Source organism: Notothenia coriiceps, unplaced genomic scaffold (assembly GCF_000735185.1).
Source record: "Notothenia coriiceps isolate Sejong01 unplaced genomic scaffold, NC01 NC01_scaffold00037246, whole genome shotgun sequence".
Taxonomy (NCBI): Eukaryota; Metazoa; Chordata; class Actinopteri; order Perciformes; family Nototheniidae; genus Notothenia; species Notothenia coriiceps.
The window spans coordinates 5468689-5481829 of record NW_011369947.1 but is presented as its reverse complement, the minus strand read 5'-3'; the positions used below and the strand labels follow the sequence as shown (position 1 = coordinate 5481829).

General features: G+C 38.7%; 2 protein-coding genes across 4 annotated transcripts in view; both read left to right on the top strand.

The window, feature by feature from the left end:
• The window catches only part of frs3 (fibroblast growth factor receptor substrate 3), a 15461-nt gene extending 4618 nt beyond the window's left edge, over window positions 1–10843 (top strand). For all 3 annotated transcript variants that reach the window (XM_010794639.1, XM_010794638.1, XM_010794640.1), the window contains 3 exons: window positions 948–1069; window positions 1156–2603; window positions 10754–10843. In XM_010794639.1, the coding sequence (XP_010792941.1) occupies window positions 948–1069; window positions 1156–2484 (1451 nt within the window). In that variant the 3' untranslated portion in view covers window positions 2485–2603; window positions 10754–10843. The remainder of the gene's footprint in view (window positions 1–947; window positions 1070–1155; window positions 2604–10753) is intronic.
• The window catches only part of LOC104965644 (sodium- and chloride-dependent GABA transporter 2-like), an 8086-nt gene continuing 5627 nt past the window's right edge, over window positions 10683–13141 (top strand). The window contains exons 1-3 of the mRNA XM_010794642.1: window positions 10683–10844; window positions 11145–11329; window positions 11987–12121. Coding sequence (XP_010792944.1) covers window positions 10837–10844; window positions 11145–11329; window positions 11987–12121 — 328 coding nt within the window. The 5' untranslated portion in view covers window positions 10683–10836. The remainder of the gene's footprint in view (window positions 10845–11144; window positions 11330–11986; window positions 12122–13141) is intronic.

Genomic DNA, 13141 nt, shown 5'->3' with positions numbered 1-13141 from the left:
TTTCTCAAAGTGGGGGGCGCGCCCCAATATGCTTCAGACTAATTTGAAAGATTATTGATTCGAAAATAATATGATACAGTACAAGTACGTCTGGGTCTCTGTGTTTCATTCAAGCTCGGCTCTGTGTGTGTGTGGAACGAGCCATTTTGTATGCGTGCACAAGCGAGAGAGAGAAAGAGAGCTCACCGGTACCGGAAATCGTTGTTGTTAGCTTCTGGTGCTAGCGAGCTAATGGCCGGGTCTCAAACGTTTTTGGTCACGATTAATGTAAACAATTATTTCCGAGGCATACGTTTATATGATCATTATAGTTATACAAAACTCAACTCAACGTCAAGCTACCCTACAGCACCCCCAAAATAAATCTCTGGCACTGCCACTGAGCCTGCAACTCGGTTTTGAAGAAATGTGCAGTGCAAAACAGGCTCATTGCAGCCACTAATGCTGTGATAAGACACACTTCTTTGCCAAATATCAGCATTTTCTTTCTTTTCATTTTTTTGCACAGATTGCAAAGTATTATAACTTATTGTTCTAGCAAAGGGATTTCACAATTGTATTATGTATTTTTGACCACAGACTTATGGAGCATTGTTTTATTATCACTGTTCTAGCAAAGGAATGCTCACGTTCATATTGATGTATTTTAATAAATGTTAACTTGGCCCATTACGTGACTATTTGTGTTGGGTGGGCCCGACTTTTTTTTTCCTCCAAAGGGGGGCCTGACAGAAAAAGTTTGAGAACCAGTGCTTTAGACCCTCTGTGTCTTCTAAAACCAGTCTTTATAGACAGGTCTTTTTCAGATCTCATCCCTGTTTTATGTTTTTATTTGTTCTTGTTTGGTTTGTCTCATTGTTCTGTGTTTTGTTTTGTATTTTTACTTAATTAATTGATTGAAGTCTTACATAAATTAAGCTATACTTACTTATGTTAATACTTTTCAGCTCCAGCGTTCCCTGTTCAGGCTTTTCCTAATGGATACCCTGGTTATCCAATCAGAGGGGAATCCTCCCAACCCTCTCTTGCTGACGACCACGGAAATGGTCTCATGGGTTTGGAAGACCAGGTAAGGCCTCTTCTTGTTACCTAAAGTTCACTGCATTTGTGGTAGTTCACAACTTTACTTACTACTGTTTGTATTTCCCTCAATAGACCCACACCTATGTAAATACTGTTAGTATGGAGGGGGATCTCTCTATGCGTCACTGTGTGCACTCTCTGCCTGAGGTGCGGCCGAACGCTTTCCCTGAAACACCCCGAGGAGCCATGCCTGTCGGGGTGCAAGGAAATCCGCAGCCCAACCTGCGGTGCTGTCCCCTGGAGGAGCATAATGACCCTCAGGTGTTCTTACAGCCATCTTCGCAGGAGGTCAAATTCATGCTGGGCCCTACTCCGGCTCAGCGTCATTTGCTGGAGAGAGAGAGGGACAGAGAGAGGGACAGGCATGGCCACAATCCTCACAGCCTTCAGCCAGCAGAGGGAGCCACAGGCTCAGAGACGGAGGGAGACGAGCCCACCATGCACATGTGCAACTCTCATTCCTATCCCCATTTCCATCACCACACACACCGGCACCCGGACCTGGAGCACACGGACAGCTGCCAGAGCGGCGAGCTCACCTACGAGAACATCAACGGGCTGAGGAGCGTCCGGAAGCAGCGGCTGAGTCCCAGCAGCGTGTCGCAGTCTGTGGGTTCGAGCAGCAGCAGCAGCACCGGGGACAGTCACACCCACTCCCTCCTGCACCCACACGCCCTCGGCCCCTCGTCACTGCCCCCCCAGGGATACCCCTGTGAGAGGGGCATGGGCGGAGGTCATCGTCGGACAGCTCTGCTCAACTACGAGAACCTTCCCTCTCTACCACCGGTGTGGGAGTACAGAGCTCTGCAACGGGATGATGAACAGGAAGAGGAAGATGATGAGCAGGATGAGGAGGAATACGAGGAGGAAGAGGAAGACTTTGATGAGTATGAGTTCTCAGAAGGCCCAGGGACACCCAATGGGTACCACCAGGATGGTCGTGGCATCCATAGAGACGCCCTGCAGAATTACGTCAACACAGAGCAGGTCCAGCCGCCCCGGCTTCGACACGCTTTCCCCCCGCATCCGCGGTCGTGTCAGCCAGACAGAGGGGGGCGAATATTTAGCTTTGATTTCCGCGGACGGTCAAGGTCAGGGGTTGGAGGCTGTGAGCACGGCCACATGCCTCCATCGCGGCAGTTGAATTACATCCAGGTGGACCTAGAGGGAGAACCTCCCTGCCAAGCCCTCAGCAGTGGGGGTGCCCAGCCACAGCCACAGCCACAGCACCAGCGCCTACCACCCAAAAAATGTGGCCCACAGGCACCCCGGCGCAGTGAATGCTACGCAGTCATTGACCTAAAGAAGACCGCTGCTATGTCCAACCTGCAGAAAGCTCTGCCCAGGGATGATGGCACTTCCAGAAAGACTCGCCACAACAGCACAGACCTGCCTCTGTAAACGGTGTTCAAACTGAAGAGGAGCGACGAAGACGGATGAAGGCTTATCCTCATCTTAGCACACTGGACCCTTCACTGTCATCCATCCATTCAACTGTCGGGCTGACTAATACAGTACAGGTACCTAATTAGAAACTTCTGTGAATATAAAAGGAAATGAGAAATCTCTGAGGAGAATTTGCCATTTTATTCTGTGTTATTTATTAGATATGTGGTGTGAAGCTCTCTCAAGAAATTGGCAGTTTTGACTGCAAATACGGTTTGCTGGATATTTATACATAAGCATAAAATCATAAATATAAATATGATTTTGTGCTTGGCTATGACTTAAAGCAGAGATCTCTGTTTTCAGCGGAAGCAGTCATTGCCATATTGTTTTAGCAAATTTAAATTAATCAACCCATCTCCACTCACACACATTAGTGTTTATATCATTTAAGTATTCTACATCCATGTGGTTTTTACTTAAATATGATGAGTCACTAATTTGATTCTTTTCACAGAAGAAGAAGAGTAGTTGTTGGCATGAGGGAAAGGGCAATGGTTCCTCCAAGGTACTGGCCAATATTCATACCTCATCACAAGCATCTAAGTCTTACATTGTGGCTAGTAGAAGAGACCATTATTTGATACTATATGCCTAAAGAGCATTTTGCACACAATCCTATGGAATTGTATTTTATCATATTTTAAGGAATGGATGTGTCCAGTCCAAGAAAAACTGGATTAAATGGACAAAAGAGATGGTGATATTTGCAGAATTATTCTAAACTATGGTAAAAGTAGCACACATGGATTAAACGAGCTTTTGGCTCCCTCCTATCCACATGCAGCAAATAAAAAGGTAGCATATCATCTTCAATCCCCCTCCCCCCCCCCGCACATCATCCCAGACCTGCAGGGGGTTCACATGGTTTACGCTTGTCACGTTGCACTTTTGACCCTAGGCCACTAAAACGATCGTGTCCTTTTTACCAAAAGCATGGGGCCAAATATTTCATGGACATCATTCTTAGTCAGCATCGTAGATGGGATTTATTTACGTATTTTGATGGAGACATCAACAACCTCAAATAGTGGCATTAAGCTGTAACCTCACATAAAAAGAGCTGAATCTATAATTTGTCAGTTATCAGGTGTGTGTTTTTTTAAAGAGTTATCAAGTCTACAGTGAAGATTTTTGTGAGGCTATTTATCAACCATAGTCAGATATTTATTTATTTATTCATTCTTTTATTTCCAATTGTAATAATTTTGTTATCCATGTGACGACCAGCGTTTTGTAATCCAGTTGGTAAAACAGAGACCAAAGTTTCACCTCAAATTATCACTGGGCTCTGGTGTATTGCTGTAATAACTGTGCTTGATTATATATAAAAGAAAAAGGAAGACTGTATTTATATTTTAAGTGCCAAAACTTATTTTCAAACTGTATGATAAATAAAATCAATTGTGCCATTAGGATTTATAGAAAACAATAAGACAGAGTGGCATGATGAGGTTATAGAGGTCGGGAGACACACTTAAAAAAAAGAAGAAGAAAGAAATCCAACTTTAAAGGATAAATTCAAACTACAAAACCTGCACATTCCACCTCATCCACATCGACAGCCATTTGGGCGCGAGATATAAGAATGGAAATCTTGTAGTCTGATAATCACAGCCAGGGTGGTTTTATGCTGCTACATGTACATACTAACAGTAGCCCGTTTAAGCTACAGCGACTCGTCAAAATGAAAGCTTGTGTGTTTGAACCTATGCGATGTCAGATATTTTACCATGTTGTTTAATTGCTAATAGGGGTAGCATTGTTGTCTTCTGAGCAGAAGAAAAATCTAATGTACCATTTCAGAGAATGTTTCTTTTGGCCAATATTTAATTTTGTCAATTGTTTTCTTGACACTGGCTGTGTGGCAGTGGAGGGGCTCAGGCGCACTGATGCTGTCATCTTTTTGTCGAGTGCTCATAACAAGGGGATACTTTCAGCTGACTGAGGAAGGCCAAATGTTCTAGATTCTCAGATTGTGGCATTAAGCTGTAGTTTGCAGAGATTGTTGACCCAAATACAAATTCTCAACTTCTGATAAGGAGGGTTTTATGGTTTCTGTGGGACATCAGGTGAAAATCAAAGAGGATTTCTTGCTTCTGATCGATCATTTATTTAGAAAAATTACATACGGTATGAAAGTTAAAATCTCAGTTGACTTTTTCAGTCAATCACATGTCCCATAATGCACAGCAGTTTCCTGATCTATAGATAATACATTTTTAATGTATGAAATCTTCATAAATAAGATGCAGCCAGCAGGTGTTTGTGCTTGGTGGTTTTCAAACTATCCAATATATTACAAATATGTTCATGTGCTAATTAATAGCCTCGTAATTTCTTTGTGGATTTATTGGTTAAATGTTGGGTCCTAAACCCAAGGTGATGTCTTTGAAATTGCTTGTTTTGTGTGACAAACAATCCAAAATCACAAAATATTTTATTGACAAGAATGTTAAATGTAATTGACAAGCGAAAAAACTAAATTGGCAATTGAGTATTGACTTATTTTAGCCGTTCTTGTTTAATGGCAACAACAATGTGACACTTCCCCACAGAAGCTTTAAATAACCCCAAATCGAAGGTTGATCATTTGTATTTTGGTTTGATCATCATACTTTAAAATGACATTTAAAGAAATAAGCCTCTTATAATAAGAAAAAGCCCTTTTTCAAGCAGAGATTTATGACTGTATTTGCAGAGATATTGTCATTATACATTCGAAGGATGTTTACATTTTTGCAATAATAAGTGAATTATTTTTTTGTGGATTTCAAATCAGACCAATGTGTAAAGTGTGACATTTAAATAGTAGTCTATAAAACTGTGGGCTTTATGTATTTAATCGCCTGTTCTTCTGTGAGTCAGCAGTCTTATATTTTTTTCAGGTACAATGTTTACTTTTACGTTTAATTTCATCTTTGAAAGTAAAAAAAAAAAGATGCTTGTTTTTTTTCTTTGATTGTCTGACACTGTGTTTGCTTAAACTCACACTAACAGTGCCATCCAATTACATTTTATTGTATTAAACCTTTGAAATCAGTGGCAATCTTTCCTACAAGAATCAGAAAGTGTTTCATCTAGTTTCTCAGAATATTGTTACATGTAGTTTTATGGTCTTTTATAAAAATTCCATGTTGAAATGTGCTAACTATCTTTGTTATAACGCAGTAGCCTCACCACGTCCCAAACATGTTAACAGTGATCACAGCATCATTAACGGATTCCTATGTTTACTGAAAGTAATCGAAATATATAGTTAAATAATTGTTTTTCAAAGAAATGTGACATTTCACTTGAGTTCAAATCAAGTGCACTCCCATCTCATAACTCATTGTGATTGGCTTGGTTGATGCTATCTCACACCCTTCTTTTTTCATGCTCAAGGCGTTATTCAAACGGCTTTCTCTGAGATTAATTAAGCAGAGCTCATGGGTATCCGCAGGGCAAGGAGCAACAAGTAGAGATGGCAACTTCTGTCATTAAGTTCCTCAAACTGAATTTATGGAATGGGTTGCTGAACACAAGGGCTTGCTCTGTGTCTACTGTACAAACATGAAGCTATGTAGTCCATATCAAGGAATGTCTCACTGTGCCTTTCATATTCAAGCTCGAGAAACATTTCATCGCTGGTTGTGAGTGCGGCCTGTTTAAAAGAACAAAAACACCGTCTGTTGAACGTCTCCAGATTGACAAATCCAATAGTCTTCAGTCAAAGTAGTTTTACGCTTCAAGCTGTATTTCATACTTTAAATTGTATTGCCAACTCCTGATTGTTTTACACCATACTGTATTTTCAAAATGTTGTCAGTTTAGACGAATGTTTGCACATTTTCGGAAACATGCTTTCTTGATGCATTAGATAAAATCAATGTCACTCCTGTTTCTTTGCTAAATATAGGGTTCAGCTCACAGAGGGATAACTTAAAGACAGGAATTAGGGGAAAAGTCAGGGTGGGTGTTAACCCTCGAATTGCGCACCTTGTGTTCATTGGCCAGCCAGTCTCGCAAGACTTTTTCGTAAATCATGTTATATCTGGTTTTATACTCTCTGTCACCCCAAGTACACATTCACATGGAAATGTCACCGTTAAGAATTCCTCGGCAGGAAACACGCTGCTAACAGAAAGAAAAGACAGTCTTGGTAGAAAGGTTTTTCCTCTATAAGCAAATGATTAAATCAACAATAAGGCTTACAAATACTTATATCAATACTGATCAAATATGTATCAAGACCTACTTCTACATCAAATTGTTTACAACATTTTTTATTTGATTGATTCCAAATGTCAGTGTTATCATTCGTATTTGCAAGATGGAGAAAAATGTTAATCTATTCCTTAAGGGTTTGTAGCAAAAAAATCAATGAGTTCTAATTTTTGGAGATTACATGCGTCAAGGTCTTTGGTACAATCGATTTAGGGGATACAGTGAAAAAAGCCAAACTCAGTGTGACTGAAAAGGTGCTAAGTCACTTTGATCTGTAGCAAATAACATAAATGATGAGTGCATTACAGTGTGTTTTTCATTATAAAGTCACGTGGCTGTGGTGCACAGCATGATTCCTCATCAGCTGCCTTCTCAGTGGTGAAGTATGTGAAAATAAAATTCCTTTCAGATCTTTTTTTTCTGATTTGTAACAATTCCAATTTTTTTACATAAATCAAATGACAAAAATATGGTAAGGACAGAAACAAAGGCCAGCAACTCGGTTTGCACCATAGTGCTACACATCATCTTCATCAACATCATCATTATCATCTCCATCTTCTTCTCTTAATACAGAACATCATTAGTGACATTGTAAAACCTCAACTTCCTGCCCATGCTTTGAGATATATCTCTGTTAAAATACTGAAAGTATCAGAAAACTGTAATATCTCTTTATTAGTATATGTTTTTTTAAATCTTGTTTGTTTTTGTCTGGTATGAGGATGTGATCACCACCAGAGGGTGATGCATATGCCCAGGTCTGAGCTGTACATGTTTGTGCATTTGCATACAGTCTGCATTGGCCTATCTTTGTGACTATTATATCAATTTTCAAATTGAGTGCCAAATATGCTCAAGCATGATAAAAACATTGACCTCGAGGATGCGAGTCTCGCTGCTGTTGTAGACTCTTTTTGTGATATGAATGCACATCTGAAAGTAGAATCTTGCTAAATATTTTTGCTGAAAGAGGGAAACATTTTTTATTTTGTCGCCAACATTTTTGTTGTATGTTTCTGTGGTTCTACCCATTGCTTATAAATGATTATGCAGTGAATATAAAACATTTGCTTCATTTGTTGGAGTGTCAAAAAGAAACATTTGGATCATTTTCATTCTTGAATCATTCCTCACAGATATGTTATCTGACTCTTCATCCCACCCTGTCCCACAACAAAGCGAGCCTGACATTTGGTGAATTTTACCCTGAATTATAGTGTGGATTTGTCCAAAATGTAAAAGTAAATGTAATTCTAATATTAAAATGAAGCTATGAAAATATGTTATTGCGCACTAAACAGTGTCTCTTTTGTTCATTAGGTCAAACCTCAAAGAATCAATAGATGCATTTCAGTAAAACCAAGGTTTCCCCCCCAGGATCATGCACCTCTTCAGTAACTTGTATTACAAGGTTTACAAGCTATTTTTTTAAGGTATTTGCTAAATATTTTTGTAGAATATACCAGAACAGGCTGTTTAACAATCAGAACAGAACAAGACTATTAATCCTTTAACACACAGGTCAGTTCAACACAGATATGCGAACACCAGTCCATTCTGGGCTGATCAAACCTGATCACTTAGAGCGGAAACGCTTTGTTTGCTCTGGTGTATTTATTAATATCTCAAGAAACATTGAAGACAGACGTGACCTGTTTAGATGCGTGTCATACCCACACCGTTGTGGTCAGTCATTCATCCTCCAGCCCAGCAGCTGAGACAAAGTGCTTTGTGATGGATAACTGTACCCTGAGGAGAGGAGTTATGTTACTGTGTGAACACTTTTCAAAGTAGTGTCTACAGCTGTCTAGCTCAACTACCTGCCCAGGATATACTACTTATAATCAAAGTGGATGTAATCATGTTTTCCATTTGAGCTCAACTCAGAAATTAAATTGTGATTTTATTCCACAATAGTTTTTTAAGCTGAATATTAACTTCTTTTGAGCATGTAATTAGTGTCTGCTGGTGTGTAAACAATTGTAATGATTTGATGTACAGACAGAGAGCATGGTCGTGGTTAGCTCGAGAGATGTACAGCAAACTAAATATATGCCTTAAATAGTAGCTGTCTTGTGTTCATATGTCTGTCTTGTTTTATCGTTATTGAGTAATTGTATCAAAGGAGAAGCCTCACAAATGAAGCAGAGCTTTTATTGTTTCTATACTTGCCATCCCTAATGTTAAGTCTGAAGGACCCTATCTTAACTAGAGCCCTTAATAATTCATTTTTTTGTAACATAAAACAGGATGATAGACAATGCCTGCATATGGTGTCATGAATCTCGCTATACCCTGAAATATGATCATCTGACATTTCCAGTTTCCCCACTTTGAGTTTTGGCTACAAACAGTGGCTGGGCAAATACATGTGACAGGAAGTTTGGGCGGGGCTGTACATTTAAAGGAGAAGAGATTTAATATAAAACAAATAGGTTATGCTTTAGTTTCTCTATTTTACATTAGACAGCTAGAATATAAACGGTAGTTATTTTTGAAATCTAACTTTGCTGATGGCCCTATCTAGCCATTATGTTAATTACGCTCCTAGTGATTTATTGGTTAAAATCCTTGTCTTGCAGTATCGTACACTAGAAAACATTGAAAATACAAATGTCTGAGATTCACAGCGTCTTTCAGCCTATTGGTTCAGCCAAACATTGCTGTTTTGGTTCACTTAAGCAACAAGCAGTGAACATAATTTCCCTGGTGGAGTATTTGGAGATCAACAACTGAGCTATCAGCAAGTTAATATTATACTTAAATTCACAAGGTGGCCAGAAACACAACTCTAAATGAATCCTAATGTAAGCTTGTAGGCTTGATCAGTGTCATTGTTAACCTGCTGATATTTAGCCAAAGTAATGTTGGTTACAATGGACACTACCATAGTTTAGCGTTTGTTAGCATGCTTACTTTTGATAATTAGCAATTAACACAAATTATAATAGGGCTGGTTGAAAATGCATTTTTTTTGGTCATAAAACAAAGTATTGGATCACTAAAAATGATGACCTGATGAGGAAAGGACAGGGGATCATTGAGTTCAAGCTATTTCTTATCATGTCCATTACAGCGCACTGTGCGTCTAGCTAGAAGAGTATCAAGATTTGCTCTCTCATCTGCAGCTAACACATTCACTCAAATATACAAGCTGTTACTTGTAACTTTAGTAGTAACTTTAGCTTAAATGTTTAAACTGGATAACATATGCAGTATATTGTAATTTAAAGCATTATAAACAAACAAAAAATGAAATCCATCCATTTATTATCTTTGTTTAAATGCAACACATTACTGTTTCCCTATAATCAACTACTGTAAAAGTGTTAAAAAGTCTTATCGCAACAGCGCAGTCTTTATTTTGGATGTCATTTATGATGCTGAGATAAGGGAAGCTTTATTGATGCCAAGGTACAGTAGAAAGAGAAGTACAGTAAAGTGGATGACTATAAAAACTACAAATAAGTCAATAACATAAAACTAAAAATAGGAATAATGTTAATAAGTAATATTTAAAAAAAAAAAAAATACTGTTAAAACTAAATAAATAATAGTTTGCCCTAGTAGTTTGAGAATAAAGATGTGCAAATGTTGCAAGGATATAGAAGGAGTTCAAGAGATGCATATGTACATGTCAAAGCTGAGCAGTAATAGGATTCCATGCATGGGAAAGACCTGAACAACAATATCTATAACATGTCTCTTTGTCTATATGCTCAAGCTACAAATAACTGCAGCCTGTTTTTCACTAATATAACAGTCTCAGCTGCTTTGGTTTAGTTGTTAGCCACTGCTAATGTTGATGACTCAATCTGCCTCTGTCTCAGTGGAAAAATACAGCAGGGAAGTAGTATACCTTGGACCTTTGTCAGAGCCAACCACTTTTTCAAGTGAGACGGCATGGTGGGTAGACCAATCCGACGGATAATTAGGTAATAGAGGGGCCAGAGGAAACCATAGCTACATTGTTTCTCATTCTGGCTCTGCTCATGACATGTTGTTTGTGTAGAGATCCTGTGGTGCACCCAGCTGAGAAGAATACTGATCAGTTTGCTGTTGCTGAAAGCAACTCTTTGGAGAGGGGGCTTTGTGATGGAGGGGTAAGTACCTTTTTTTGTTTTGCACTGGGCTGCTAAATGCATCACTTTAATTCTAAAATGTCTTCTGATAAGTGCAGCTTTCTGATAAACACTTGCTTGTGAAAACTTTCCATTCGTGATAATCCCACAAGATTAACAAATTCAACAAATAAAAAAAAAACAAAGTTCATGAGGAAACAGCTGAGTTGGTTTGTGTCTGCATAACCCAGAGCTACACAGCTTTGACAGTCCTTTTTCCTGTTAATGTGGAGGAAAGAGGGACATTTATTTTAATCTCCTACCTCTTTTGCACATGTCAAGAGAGTTGCACAAAGCGAACAGCATTGACATGCTTGGGCAGGATAACAGTCAATTGAAGAAGGCTCAGCTTCTGGATCGAGGTCAATGGGCAAACAAGGTGGAGTTTCTTCTGGCCGTAGCAGGGACCCTTGTTGGGCTGGGAAACCTCTGGAGGTTCCCCTATCTATGCTACAAAAATGGGGGAGGTAAGCAGGATTTCCAAACTACAAAAATTATACATACTTTTCCTGTTCCCGCAAAGTGGAACTGCTGCACCCAATCAAAGTGATGTCAAGGGATGAGGAAAAAGAGCTGTGACGTTAAAATAGATTTTGCTGATAAGGAATTGCTCAGGCGATATTCAAAGCAGGTTTTTGTAGTCAGTAACTTGTTTTTTTCCTGTAACTGAAAGCAACTCTGGCAACAACAAGGAGACCATTGTTTGTGTTCTTTTTTGGAAGATAGCCAATAAAATAAACAGCATTATAAATGTAATTGGTTAGAAATTCTTGCTATGCCTCTTTAAACTCTGCAGCCACATTACAGCAGTGTGGGATCTTTTAAAGCCACATATGTGTCAAATTTCTTTTTGTTCCTCTTAGATTTATGTTATAAATACTATAGGATCCCACGTGGCCCACTAGTGGTTACCAGATGTTTTCCTGGAAAGGACAAAACTATAAAAGACATGAATAACATTCTTGATGTTAAAACATTGATTGTGTAAACACTCTCTTTCATAAGATATCAAAGTCTCAGAGCTTCAAAACAAGGATAAACAAAAACAGGGATGATCATGTGTAGTGTGGCTCTTTATCAGATTCAAAGGGGAAACAGTATTTGTTTTTCATGTTTTTTTACAGGTGCATTTCTGGTTCCATACGTCTTGTTTCTGCTCTCATGTGGTATACCCATGTTCCTCCTGGAGACGGCCATGGGACAGTACACATCTCAAGGATGTATCACCTGCTGGCGCCACTTCTGCCCCTTGTTTGAAGGTCTGTGTATAAAAGTGAACAGATTTTTTTTTTAGTAGTACTTATTGTGTAAGATTCAACCTTTTATCCTGACACAATACATCTAAGTTTGTTGTATTTGTCGTGTCACCCGTTTGTCTGAATTTTTGTCTTCCCTTTTTCGAAAACTGTTGGAAAATGCGAGATACTAAAACATTAAAGAAGAAGAGCAGGTTTGAAAAAATCTTGTTTTGCTACATTTGGATCATTCAATAATGATTTAGATCAGGTATACAATTCGTGAAAACTCTATCCCTTAAAAACCTGGAACAAAAAAAAACATTTCATTAGGATTAATAAGAGTCAAGTTCAGGCATTAGGCCCAGTATAGACATAGTTCAGTTAAACATGTGTGAGTAAGAATAAGTAATGGCTTATTTTCTTCTTCTTTTCTTTCGATTTTACCAGATTATTCTATAACTGCTATATAACATTAAGCACATCCAAAAAAATTACATTTTAAACACAAAAAAGAACAACAAACCTTACCAGATGTATATTAACCAGTCAGGTATTAAGTGGTTGTTTACTTGAGAACAAGAGACATATAATTCATTGCAAATAAGCCGCTCAAAAATCAGCTGTAATAATTAACGCCTGTGTCAACTTAATGTTTCATGACCTGAATGATACATTTCACACAGGGGTGTGTCTGCTGCTTGGCACTCACTGCTTGTTTGCACAATATCAGATCTCACTGTATGTGAGAGATAAGCAGGAACTCTGATACACACCCAAAATATTTCCTCTATAGAGATACAGTGGGGCAAAAAAGTATTTAGTCAGCCACCAATTGTGCAAGTTCTCCCACTTAAAAAGATGAGAGAGGCCTGTAATTTTCATCCTAGGTAAACTTCAACTATGAGAGACAGAATGGGGGGAAAGAATCCAGAAAATCACATTGTCTGATTTTTAAAGAATTTATTTGCAAATGATGGTGGAAAATAAGTATTTGGTCAATAACAAAAGTTCATCTCAATACTTTGTTATATACCCTTTGTT